A 12,805-nucleotide genomic window follows, 5' to 3' on the forward strand; every position below is an offset into this window, starting at 1 on the left:
GGGGGCCCCCCCCCCCCCCCCCCGAGGGTTCCCCAGAGGCAGGCTGACGCATCACGCTGCTCTATGAGGTCACACTGCAGGTTCCGCTCTTATTGGCCGGGGGCGGTGGCTGCAGGGCTCTGGTCTCCTGCGGCCATGGGCCAAGGTTGGGCTGCTCCAGGACTGCCCAGCCTCCTCTTCCTCTTCCTGCTCTGCTTTGGGCACCCCCTGCTGGTGGTCCTCAGCCAGGAGGTCACCCAGGTGACAACCAACCATGGAACAACCAGAAACCAGACAGCAACTCACCAGGCAGCAACCAGCAGCCAGACAACCCACAGCCCAAGCGGGACCAGTGGGTGGATGGGGCAGGGCCTTGAGGGGGCGAGGAGGGGGCAGGGAGGAGGGAGGCGGGGGAGCGACTCAGCACAACTCCAGGAGCGGGCATGGGGAAGCCGGGCTGTCTCCCTCCGCTCTGTCCCACAGTTTTGGTGACGGATGAAGTGACGGCCAGAGACTTTTTGGAGGCCTATGACAAGAAATCCCTGGTGGTGTGGAATGAATATGCGGAGGCCAACTGGAACTACAACACCAACATCAGCAGAGAGACCAGCATGATCCTGGTAGGGGCCCACTCCACGCCCACACTGGTGCGCAGGGGCTGGCCTTCCAAAACGCAAAGCAGTGCAAGGCCCCCCTCCCCCTCTCCCCGGGGTCCCCTCAGTGCAGGGAGGCTGCCGGAATTTGTGAAAAATCCAGATGGAATATTTTAAAACAATTTTCAGGTTTGGATGGGCCTCTACTCAACGCCTAAACAAGTTGTATCTCCTTACCAACCTGTTGTTAGTGAAAGAATAATTTGTACACAAATAAGTGATGCTAAAGTCAGTTTTCTAAAAGATGCAAAGCCCCTGTTTGCTACCACAGCCAGGGCTACCCTTCCCTCCAACCCCCTTCCCGACTTGCGTGGGGAGTGCAGATTATCCCAAGGTGAGCCACAGAGAACCAACATTTCTTGAAGACCATTGTGAGCTGGCCAGGGTTCCGTGCCCTTCACATCTGTGGCTTCATTTATTCCTCAACAGCCTTGCAAAACCAGTGATCTTATTCCCATTTTACAGATGGGACCCTGAGGCTCAGGGGGGCCAGTCACAGCACTAACACCAAGCTACCTTCATCCTAACAGCCTTTACGATATGGGATGGGGTTCCCCTTCTCTCCCGTGCCAGGATATGTCTGTGGGCCTCTGTTGAGGGGCATGGACTGCATCTAGGGCAATAGACAGTCCAGGTTGAAGAGGGTCTTTATAGGCAAAGGCAACAACTTGATAAAACTGCCCTCCCTACTACCACCCCCAGTCCCTTTGGCTCCCCCAACAGCACGGTTCCCCCTGTACCTTCAGATGGAGAAGAACACACAGATGGCAAACCACACCGTAGAGTTTGGCACCCGGGCCAGGCATTTTGACATTACCTACTTCCAAAACACCACCCTAAAGCGGATGATATACAAGATTCAGGACCTAGAGCGGGCAGCGCTGCCTACCTCGGAGCTGGAGGAGGTATGTGTAGCTTGGGGAGTGGGTGGGAGGCGGGGAGAGGGCAGGGAGTGGAGGGTCCAAGGTCAGGACCAGGTCCCAGCTCAGAGTGAGCCTCGTACAGGGTCTGGCCTTTATGCTGCCGCTCTTCCTGGATTTGTCAAGCTGTACCATCTGCCTTGTCAGTGCGTCTACAGAGTAACTGGGAAGAGAGCATCTTTGGGACCAGGCGCCCCCAGGTCCATTGCCACCACACACACACACACACACACACACACACACACACACACACACTGTGATGGTGCCGGGCAGCGCAGGCAGCAAAAGGGGTGCAGCTCGCTGCCTCTCTTCTTCCTCCTGCAGTATAACCAGATCCTGCTGACCATGGAAACCACTTACAGCGTGGCCTCCGTGTGCCTCCCCAACGGCACTTGTCTGCAGCTGGAGCCTAGTGAGCGCACATGGGAAAGGAGAGGGAGGGTTTCGGAGGGGGGGAGCTGGGGTTGGCGCAGTGTTGGGGGTGCTGGCCGGTGAAAAGGTGTTTAGGTGCTCCTATCTGGTGGGGTCAGCATGCCCAGGAAACTCACCTCCCTGTTTCCTACCAGTGGGGCCTCCCTGCCACCACTCAGAACCAGCACCGACTTCCTCTCGGCCCTAAGCCACTGCCCTGCCTGCCCACTGGCTCCCACCAGGCCAGGACCCCTCTGGGATCTCCTCTCCCTCCCTGCTCCCTGCACTCCCAGCAGGGAGTCTCTCAAACTTGTCTTCCCAGGACTCGGACTCCCAAATCAGAACAGGAACTCTAGATACCTCCCCTTCGTGCTCCTTTCTTGATCCTTTCCACGGCTTCCCCACCTTCTCTGGCACCTCCCTTGCCCCCCCCCCCCCCCCCCCCTCTAGACACCTCCCCTTTGTGCTCCTTTCTTGATCCTTTCCATGGCTTCCCCACCTTCTCTGGCACCTCCCTTGCCCCGCCCCCTCCCCTTAGAAACTGCTTCCATGATCCAGGCTGTTCCCACTTCACTCCCTTGACCGCCACTTCCTGCTGGAAAGAGTGGACTGATGGTTGCTTGTCCCTTTCTTTGGCCACACTGGTGGGTCCTTCTTACCTTCTCCCCTTTGGAAGAGCTCACCCTGGACACCCAAGTACCTACACCCAGATGGACACACCCCTCCCCTTCTGGCTCACCCTTCCAGGGTTGGGGAGACAAAGGCATAAACATTATTTCTAAGGAATCTCCACCCAGAAACAGTCTCTTCCTGGCCCTCTGCCCAACTCCCACGTTAGAACAATGACAAATAGAAGGGGAAATGGAAAGTAAACAGGAGAGAGAAATAGCGTTCGTGGACAGGGTTTGGCCTACCGGTTGTGTATATGGGTAGGCACGCAAAGTATTGGAGGGGTATGTGCCGTGTGCATGTGTGCAGCGTATGTGTCTGCGTGTGTTTACGGAGAAGAGCATTAAAGGGAATGTAGCTCTAGTCCTCCCCACCGCCCAGGATTAACCTCTTAATCCAGGGCTAGGTCCTCAGGTCACTGTCATTAGTAAAAATATGAAACATCCACAAACACAGAACACGTCAGCAGAGGGCAGACGTGAAATTCTCAAAATACAATTTTTTATAAACAAAATGTGGTGTGGACAACCCTACACGCTGTCCAAAGTCATCTAGCTCGGGCAGGGCAGGGAGGGAGGCCAGCGTCGGTCTGAGTGGGGCTGCGGAACTGAGCCGCCGGCTCTGACACGGATGTCAGCTCCATGCAATCCGTATCAGGGAGTCACAGTGGCTTTGACAGGACACAAACCGGACTTCTGGCTCCCTGACGATGCTATTTTTTTATTCAATCCAGTTCAATTACAGTTTGAAAGATGCCCTGAGCCCCGTGGAGACACAGAAAGGAATGACGGACACTCCCTGCTCAGGGGCCTCACGTTTGAGTTTTGGCTCCCCTGGGAGGGCCGGCATTATCCCCACTTTGGAGATAGGGAAAGGGGTCCCGAGACTTGCAAGGTAATCTGGGGTCAGTAGAGACTAGAACAAGAACTCGGGTCTTGTGACCCCCAGGTCATTTCTCCCAGGCAGGGGCTGGGCAGCCGCTCTGGAGTCTGGGCCTTTGGATTGTGCCCCAGCTCGGCCACTTCCCGGCTGAGGGCCCAGCCATGTCACCTCACTGCTCATATGAAAACAGCACGTTGGAAACCTGCGATTGCCTGATGTGGTGTCCATGCAGCGCCACGCCCCGGGCCTGGCAGCCTGCAGGCCCCTTAGAGAGGGCCCACCCTACCTCCGGTTCACTAGCCTTGCCACCTGTGCAGCTGTATTCCAGCTCTGAACTCCTGTGCTGAGTCCACCTTAGCAGGAGGTGGGAGGTGCGCCGAGGGCTGGGGACTCAAGCCAGTGAACACCCCCTCCCCCAGATCTGACCAATCTGATGGCCACATCCCGGAAATATGAAGAACTCTTATGGGCGTGGAAGAGCTGGCGAGACAAGGTGGGAAGATCCATCCTCCCCTTTTTCCCCAAATATGTGGAACTCTCCAACAAGGCTGCCCGGCTCAATGGTGAGTCCCTCCTACCAATATCACTGGCTTTCTGGTCCCAGCCCCGCTGGGGCCCTGAGAGAGGTTCTCGGAGACCCTAAGTCCCATGAGACGAAGGTCCCTGAGGAGGTGGTGGCGGCGGGGGTGCTCAGGGGATGGTCAGGTGTCGGAGAGCCTGGCTCTGTCCCCTCTGCAGGCTATGCAGACACAGGGGACTCGTGGAGATCTATGTACGAGATGCCGACTCTGGAGCAAGACCTGGAGCGTCTCTTCCAGGAGCTGCAGCCGCTCTACCTGAACCTGCACGCCTACGTGCGCCGGGCGCTGCACCGCCACTACGGGCCCCAGCACATCAACCTGGAGGGCCCCATTCCGGCTCATCTGCTGGGTAAGGGCAGGCCCTGGGCCTTTAGGAGGAGACAAGACAGATGCCAGTGTGAGGGAGGGTGGGGCCAGAGCTGGCCAGAGAGCGGAGGGCAGGCAGGGGAAGGTCTGCAGCGGGCGCTGCAGGCTGGGAGAGCAAAAGGATTGAGCCTGGAGGAAATGTTGCCAAGGCTGAGTGGGTGGGGGTGGCACTGGGGAGAAGAGCGCCTGCTTGCCTTTGGTATCATATTTGCTACAGATACACATGGTGCAAGTCCCATGAATGGGACGGTGGGGGGGGAGGGGGGCAATTCATGATCTTGCCACAGGGAGCCCACATTACCCATCACAGCTCAAGGCAGCATGATACAGAGGGTGAGGAAGGGGCTGTGGGGGGAGCTGAGGCCTGTCCAAGGGGTGGCGTGTAAGCGCAGCCTTGATAGATGAGGCGCTCTGGCAGGTGGAGAAAGTAGTGGCAGGGAGGCGAAGGCAGACACAGCGTTCAGTCTCAGGGAGTTAGGAGACCAGAGAACACTGAGAGTGTAGATCCACCTCAACTGTCGGACCCTCTCTTCAGGGGTTGGAAATTCAATGCCCTTACCACACGGAGTAGGCAGTGGAAGACACTCACTACTTTGTACTTCAGACTCCACCTCATGTCAGCTCAAGCTTAATCTCTTTCGTCTGTGAACGATTCTGGACCTTTCCATGCATTCTGAATATCTCCTTTTCTCCAGTCCTCTCGTGTCCTAAGGGCAAAGGCATCAACCTCTCCTGAAGGCGGGTGGGACCACATAAACCAACCTCAGGCAACGTGGAGGGGATGCAGTAGTGGCTGGCCAGGAGTGCAGTCTGCCTGCCTGCCTTTAAACCCTAGCCCCTTCCCTTAGGAGCCATGGGACTTGACTCTCAGTGGTGGCCACGTGCATGTAAATGTTCCAAAACTTCTGCATTTGTACACAGTTGCTAGTGACACTGGTCTTCACTGGTCACAGGACCACCTTGACTCCTTGATGGCCACAAGGATCTCACCCATGAGACAGGAAAGTGGGCTGGACTGAAGATAATGAATGTCAGATGCCCAGCACAATTTGCAAACAGCAGGAACTGAAGAGATACATTACGATCAGCAAGACTGGGATCTACGTCCCTCTCCCTGCATGATGGTGCTGAGCCTAAGAAGTAACATCTATCTCTCCTGTCTCTTCCCCTACCCGTCTTCAGGGAACATGTGGGCACAGACCTGGTCCAACATCTATGACTTGGTGGTTCCCTTCCCTTCAGCCCCCAAGATGGATGCCACGGAGGCCATGATAAAGCAGGTTTGCACCTGTCCTCTCTGGACACTCTTGCTCCCCCAGAGGGGCCCAGGGCACAGGGGAGGGAAGGCCCTGCCCTGGGGGGCAGGCCCTTTGAGCCCATTCCTTCAGCTTGGCCCTCTCCCAGCACCCTCCCCCGCTGGGGCACACAGTCTGTCCCCAGTTTGGGCAGAGCTCCCTCGGTTTGCAGGGCTGGACACCCAGAAGGATGTTTGAGGAGGCAAACAATTTCTTCATCTCCTTGGGACTGCTGCCCGTGCCCCCCGACTTCTGGAACAAATCGATGCTGGAGAAGCCAACCGACGGGCGGGAGGTGGTGTGCCATGCCTCTGCCTGGGACTTCTTCAACGGCAATGACTTCAGGTGCGTCCAAGGGACTTCACCCTGAGTCCATAGGCAAGGGGAGGAGCCAAGTAAAGGCTCCACTGCGTGCCCTCTCAGCCAGAGCGAGCAGAAACAGGTGCAGAGGCCAGAGTTGAGATGGAAGGTCCAGAGTATGGGCCCTGGCCTCAGCTTGGTCACTGGCTTCTGGCTGGGAGGGTCTTTTCAAATGCCAGCCAGCTCTGCCAGCCCGGTCAGCCGTCAGCACCCAAGATCCCAGTCCTGGGGGTGAGCTGCCCAGCCTTCCCTCACTCTGGGGAGGCCCCTGCATACAGATAGCCCTCTCCTTGGGTGCATGTGCCTTGACACAGGGAGACACATGAGGACATGGGTGACTTCGCACAGATCCACCTTCACTGAGGCTCAGAAGCTATCTTCATCAGAGGATGTTTCAATTATCTGTTGCTATATAACAAACCACCTCAACACTTAGCGGTATAAAACAACAATTTGATGATCCAGATGATTTCATTGGTCAGGCAACACAGTGGAAATGGTTTGTCCCTGCTCTGCAATGATGGAGACCTCAGCTAGGGTAGCTCTGATGGCTGGAGATGGCTGGAGTGGCTCAATGAGGCCATCTGTCTGTGGCCTTGGTTTTAGCTATTGGTTTGGTTCTTCAGTTTTTCTCCACGTGGCACTTGCTGGGCCTGGAACGTTCAAGCTGGCTTTTTACTCACACGTTGAGTCCCTGGGTCGGGATGACTGGACAGCTGGGGGCTGGTGGGTGATTTCTCTCTCAATGCTAGCTTGGGCTTCCTCACAGTATGGCAGTCAGGCAGTAGGATTTCTTACCTGGTAGCTGGCATCCCCCAAAGCAAAAGCAGAAACAGCCAGGTCTTTTAATGCTTAAGTCCAAAGCAAGCACAGATTCTATTAGCTAAAGCAAGGCCAACCTAGATTGAAGAGAAGGGAAAGAAGACCCCACTTCTTGGGAGGGAAAGTGGCAAAAATGATCTGTGACAGCAGATGAAGTGTCTCTTATGAGAAAAGTGGACACAGAGAGCGTTCACAGGATCACTGGCCTGGGGTCTTTCCTTCAAAGGCATGAGAAGAGGTGGGAGCGCTTTTAGGGGTCCTCCCTGATATGGGAGTCATAGGAGAAGGTGGACAAATGCAAGCCTCATTGTCACCAAGATGCTGGGCAGCTCTTCCCCTTCCCAATAGAATGGCAGAAAAAACTGACCTGAAAGGCTCTGCTTAGATCCAAGGGAGAATTTCATTGGCTCACAAAAGAGAATGAGGAAAGGTGGAGAAAGGTGGAACCTCTGGTTTGGATGGCGCTGCAGATGTCATTTCAGTCCTGGCCATAAAAAGTCGTAAATATGTTTGCTGGTGTTGGGTACCTGAGATACAGAACAGCTCAGACACTGGTGTTTCCTTTAGGGAGAGCAAAAACATGTGCATGAGAAATCAGAAACCACATTCTAGAAAGTCCTACACTGACCATAAAGGAGTGTCCCAATGCCTCTAGTGCAACTACTTTGCACAGTCAGAAAGCAACATGGCCATGTGGGCTGGAGTTATTCACAAAAGTTGGAGGCAGAGGAATGTCCTGAGTGACTATACTCTAGGGGCTTCCAACCCCCAGATTCCCTCTTCCTCATATTCACTCCAGATCTCCTCTTGGTTTTCTTTCCCATAATGCTGTGTTCCCTGCTTACAGCAGTGGTGGGGGTCTGTTTGCAATAAGGACAGCAGGTCCCTTTGCCTCAGGGTTCATTGCAGTCCCCTTTCACACCCTCTCCCCATCCCCATGTTCCCAGGATCAAGCAGTGTACCACTGTGAGCATGGAGGACCTGGTGGTGGCCCACCATGAAATGGGCCACATACAGTATTTCATGCAGTACAAGCACTTGCCTGTGACCTTCCGGGAGGGTGCCAACCCTGGCTTTCACGAAGCCATTGGGGATGTGCTGGCCCTCTCCGTGTCTACCCCCAAGCACCTACACAGCATCAACCTGATGAATAGTGATGGTGGCAGCTACGGTAAGAGAAGAACAGGAGATCCTGGTGGGCTGAGGGACCAGGAAGGGGCAGTGAGCTTGTGAGGTGGGGAGAGGGGACTTAATGGCCCATAGGCAGAGGCTGGGACAGAGCAATGGGGAAAAAGAAGGCCCCCAGCAGGGTAAGCCAGGAGGATGGAACCCACAGACCATGCCAAGAGGCAGGTCACAGGAGCCAGATAGGTACAGCGCACTCCTTCCCTCGCCACCCTCTGCACACCCATCACAGCTGAGCTGCTAGGACATGGCAGGAGGCAGGTGAGGATCTGATTTGGAATCCCTTTCCTTGGCAGAGCAAGATATCAACTTTCTGATGAAGACAGCACTCGACAAGGTCGCCTTTATCCCCTTCAGCTACCTCATTGACCAGTGGCGCTGGAGGGTGTTTGATGGAGGCATCACCAAGGAGAACTACAACCAGGAGTGGTGGAGCCTCAGGTTCTAGAACATTCCTGTGGGGGTGTAGGTTGGGGGCGTCTCCATGGGTGTCTGTGTGTTCCTGTGTGTCTCTGTATATAGCATCTAAGTGTGCATTTGTGTGTGTACATGCGCACCTGGGTCTTTGTGTGTAAGTGATGGGACACGTAGGGGTGATTGTGCACAGAGACAGTGCACGCTGGAGTCTGCAATGCCCAGGGCAGCCCCAGGTGCAGAGACCATCCTTCAAGTCAAAAATGCCAGCCCTCCCTGGCTTGATTCTCCCCCATACCCTTTCTCCAATCTGTCTTCCACCTTGACAGGCTGAAGTACCAGGGCCTCTGTCCGCCAGTGACCAGGTCTCAAGGCGACTTTGACCCAGGGGCCAAGTTCCACATTCCTTCAAGTGTGCCTTACATCAGGTAACAAGGGAAGGGGAGGAGGCCGCTCATTGTCCAAACTGCTGTCGCTGCCACGTGAGGTCAGGGCGACCTGGGAGATCTGCCTGCACTGGACAGTGTGCCTGAGCCACTCACCTGCAACCAGGGCTGACCGTCGTTTCACTTTTTTTATATGTTGAGAGCTTCTACCCTGCACACAGTTGAAAACAGAAATTCTACTATAACTGGTTGATGGTTACAAGACCTGGGTTGGGTAGTTAACATTATTAACTGTGACCCATGAGCACTGCTCCTCTGGTTTTGTTCTTGACAAGATTGTGATTCCTTTACTTTATATAGTGAACATATTGCCTGTGATATAATGTGAGTTGTTCCTGGAAGACCGACCTTCTATACACTAAAATTAGGAGTAGAGACCCAGTTAGATTGGGAGGCTGTGTTGGTAGAGGTATGGAGTCCTGGGCTTGGAGTCAGACAGAACTGGGTTCAAATCTTTTCCCCACTCTTTTTTTTTTTCCTTAAGTATGTTCCTCGGTGTCTACATCATTTCCTCACCTGTCAAATGGGATTTCACAGGATTGTGGCAAAAGTGAACTTCCAAACATACTGTCGAATACAGAGCAGGCTGGGGAAATGGTGGCCATAACCCACCATTATTAAATTGCCCTCTGACGTGCCATGTGTAAACCCACTGGCGCAACAAGTCTGCCGAAGCAGCACGAAGGTGTCCGGTGCAGCCCTTTCCCTCTCTGTATACGGGCTAAATGGGTAACTGCAGGATCTGGAGTCCTCTTGGGCGGCAGGGGTCTGGGGAGGCCTCGGGTGGAGTTCCAGGTGCCCTGGACTGCAGGTAGCAGAGGCCACCATGAGGCAAGGCGCAGAGGGCTGTGAGGGCTGCCCAGGAGGGCTGTGCCTCCTCCAGACCTGCCTCCGATGGTCCCTGGAAGCCCACTGACGGAGGGCCCACTGTGCCCGCCTTTCCACCCCAGCAGCCAGCATGACGTCAGCACAGAGTCAAGGTCTAATTAAGTGTGGAGTAGGTGAATGGTGTCCCCCAGGGTCCAGCAAGGGAAAGAGCCTGCTCAGATGCTCCAGAGAGCAGCAGTGGGCAGGGGACCGAGGAGATTCAAGGACACCTGGGAACAGGCCTGACCTTGACAGGGTGCCAGGATGACCCGTAGGGAGGGCTTCCACCCGCCTTCTCCACTGGTTTCCAGACTTCCAAGCTGGCATTCACTTTCACACAGAAGCCAGGCCCACGTGGTTAGCTTCCGAGCTTAGCATAGATAATTCTCCAGGCAGGGCTGGGCGAAGGAGACTCATTCCCGATTCTGACCAGCAGCTTTGGCAAAGCACTTTTAGGAAACACCAGGAAAGTCAGTGGCACATGGCTTGTGCCCAGCATTCAAAGTGGGAGGCCTGTGTTGTTTGTTTGGGACATTCAGAATCCCTGCAGACTTAGAGGTTGCTCCAGCCTTGACCAGCTGGTTTCTACCAGGGACTCCCTGCTGCTTTGGGATCAAGGAGATCACTGGGCTGGCTGCCCTGCTCAGAGCCCTGCCAGACAGATGTGACCCTGGCCTCTACTTGCACATACCCCGGGGACGGAGACCTCGCTGTCTAAAGCAGCCTGCCCTGACCCTCCTCACCCACAAGTGAAGGGGGCCTGGATGACGCTGAAGGCCAGGCTGGGTTCACCCTGACACCCTGGCCGTAGTGGGAGGCTGGGGTATCGGGGGCTTCGGCACAGGCTCCTCCCCCCAGCCACGCCTCCCTCCCCTCCAGGTACTTCGTGGGCTTCATCATTCAGTTCCAGTTCCATGAGGCGCTGTGTCAGGCGGCTGGCCACAAGGGCCCCCTGCACCAGTGTGACATCTACCAGTCCAAGGAGGCAGGGAAGCGCCTGGCGTGAGTCTGCCCTGGGCTTCCTGTGGTGTTCTCTGCCCTCTGACCCCTCAGCCTCGAGGAGCCTGTGGGACTCTTCTGGGAACACCTGCCGTTTGGTGCTTGGGCTGGGAACTCCCAGGTGGAGCCTATGAGTGGTGACGAGCCCTCCCCCGGAGGGAACCAGAGCCTCCTGGGCCCAGGCCACCCCTCGCCTAGCCCCGCTGCTGAGGTGGGGAGAGAGGGGCTAGGCTGAGGCAGGAGGGGCAGTGAGCCTCCCCACCGGTCCTCTGACTCGGTGTCCCTTCACTGGTGCTGCCCAGGGACGCCATGAAGCTGGGCTACAGTAAGCCATGGCCCGAAGCCATGAAGCTGATCACGGGCCAGCCCAACATGTCGGCCTCGGCCATCATGAACTACTTCAAGCCGCTGCTGGAATGGCTCCTCGCCGAGAACGGGAGGCACGCGGAGCAGCTGGGCTGGCCTCAGTACAACTGGACTCCGGACTCCGGTACCAGCACCCCCTTCCTCTGCCCCGGTGGCCCCACCCCAGCCCCTGCCTAGAACAGCCTAGGGAAGCCGGCCGCAATGCCCCCTGCCCAGCCCCTGCCCGCCACCCTGCCCTGCCCTCTGCCCTGCCCACCGCCCTGCTTTCCTTGCTTCTCCTGCTCAGCTCGCACAGAAGGCTCCTACCTGGGCAATGGCCGAGTCAACTTCCTGGGCCTGAACCTAGAGGAGCAGCAGGCCCGTGTGGGCCAGTGGGTGCTGCTCTTCCTGGGCGTCGCCCTGTTGGTGGCCACCTTGGGCCTCACCCAGCGGCTCTTCAGCATCCGCCACCACACCGTGCACCGGCCCCACCGCGGGCCCCAGTTCGGCTCCGAGGTGGAGCTGAGACATTCCTGAGATGATGGGCTGAGCGGGCCAGCTGGGAGCATCTGCCACTGAGACACTGGGATAGGGGTCCCCATACCCGGACTCCTCTCACTGCTCACCCTGCCCTCCCTCCTCCTCCTGCCCCAACCCTCCTCCCCTCCTGCCTCTAGTCCTGTGCTGAGAATCCGTCCTCCAGACCCAGAGCCACGCCCCCTGCCCCCCCCCCCCGCCCCTGGGCACCAGGCCATCTAACAAGGAACCCCCTCCCAGTCTCTCTGTGAATACAATTAAAGGTCCTGCCCTCCCATCTGAGTCTGTGTCCCTCGCTGGGAAGTCAGGAACAGGGTCAGGGATGCTCTCCCACCTCCTGGCAGTCAAACAGGTCACTTCAATGGGTGTCTTCATCCTCCTCCAAGAAGAGCCTGGGAAAATGCCCCAGAGCTCTGGCCTGGGCACCACCTGGCAGCGCCCACGCCTGCCTTCCCTCCAGCCCAGGCAATCAGCCAATGTCCTGCCTTGGCAGTCAGCCCCTGCCTGGCCAGGGCACCAACCCAGGAGGACTCTGGGAAGCAGGCATTCTGGCCTTCCCACCTCACATTTCCATGTGCTTTGGGAGTCCTACCCAGGCTGTTCCCATAGATGGCCAAGTCCCCAGCGGGGAGGCTCCCCTGGGGGAAGGTGCTTTGCATGTGCCTGACTCATTGAGGGCACAGAACTGTCCCCGTGGCCACCTCCAGCTCCTACCCGCACCAGCTCCATGTGCACTTACCAGTATGTAAGTGGACAGAGCCACTGAGTATTTCCCGTGGGGCCCACGGCCAGGTCCCTTTGCCCCAGCTGGAGGAGGGCCCTAAATGCTGGGAAAATGCCCCAGGCAGGGCAGGAGCCAGAGCCCACCCAGCAATTAACTGCCAGGAGCTGCCCCTGCCTGTGGCCCCAGCGCATGCCCTCACCCTGAGCCTCCCCTCAGAAGGCCGATATGGATCTGAGGGAGTGTCATTTTGAGGGACACATTTTCATAGCTTTTATCTATGTTTACTGTAGAAAATTTGTAAAATCCAGAAAACGTTAAAGAAATAAAAACCCTTTATGTTGATACGAAGA

The 12,805-nt window shown here is 56.5% G+C and overlaps 1 protein-coding gene across 2 annotated transcripts in view; it reads left to right on the forward strand.

Annotated features, from left to right (window-relative positions):
• Nucleotides 1-12,805, forward strand: part of ACE (angiotensin I converting enzyme) — a 19,026-nt gene extending 6,221 nt beyond the window's left edge. Inside the window, exons 1-14 of one of the 2 annotated variants that reach the window (XM_005858623.2) lie at nucleotides 24-322; nucleotides 463-599; nucleotides 1,379-1,537; nucleotides 1,877-1,964; nucleotides 3,934-4,077; nucleotides 4,253-4,444; nucleotides 5,644-5,741; nucleotides 5,929-6,101; nucleotides 7,886-8,109; nucleotides 8,420-8,564; nucleotides 8,867-8,965; nucleotides 10,730-10,852; nucleotides 11,152-11,339; nucleotides 11,502-12,805. In XM_005858623.2, the coding sequence (XP_005858685.1) occupies nucleotides 64-322; nucleotides 463-599; nucleotides 1,379-1,537; nucleotides 1,877-1,964; nucleotides 3,934-4,077; nucleotides 4,253-4,444; nucleotides 5,644-5,741; nucleotides 5,929-6,101; nucleotides 7,886-8,109; nucleotides 8,420-8,564; nucleotides 8,867-8,965; nucleotides 10,730-10,852; nucleotides 11,152-11,339; nucleotides 11,502-11,731 (2,259 nt within the window). In that variant the 5' untranslated portion in view covers nucleotides 24-63 and the 3' untranslated portion in view covers nucleotides 11,732-12,805. Of the gene's footprint in view, nucleotides 1-23; nucleotides 323-462; nucleotides 600-1,378; nucleotides 1,538-1,876; nucleotides 1,965-3,933; nucleotides 4,078-4,252; nucleotides 4,445-5,643; nucleotides 5,742-5,928; nucleotides 6,102-7,885; nucleotides 8,110-8,419; nucleotides 8,565-8,866; nucleotides 8,966-10,729; nucleotides 10,853-11,151; nucleotides 11,340-11,501 lie in introns of those variants that run through there. The other variant, XM_014532096.1, reaches the window with a different exon arrangement.

The sequence above is a fragment of the Myotis brandtii genome, unplaced genomic scaffold (assembly GCF_000412655.1).
Source record: "Myotis brandtii unplaced genomic scaffold, ASM41265v1 scaffold120, whole genome shotgun sequence".
In the NCBI taxonomy this organism is placed as follows: Eukaryota; Metazoa; Chordata; class Mammalia; order Chiroptera; family Vespertilionidae; genus Myotis; species Myotis brandtii.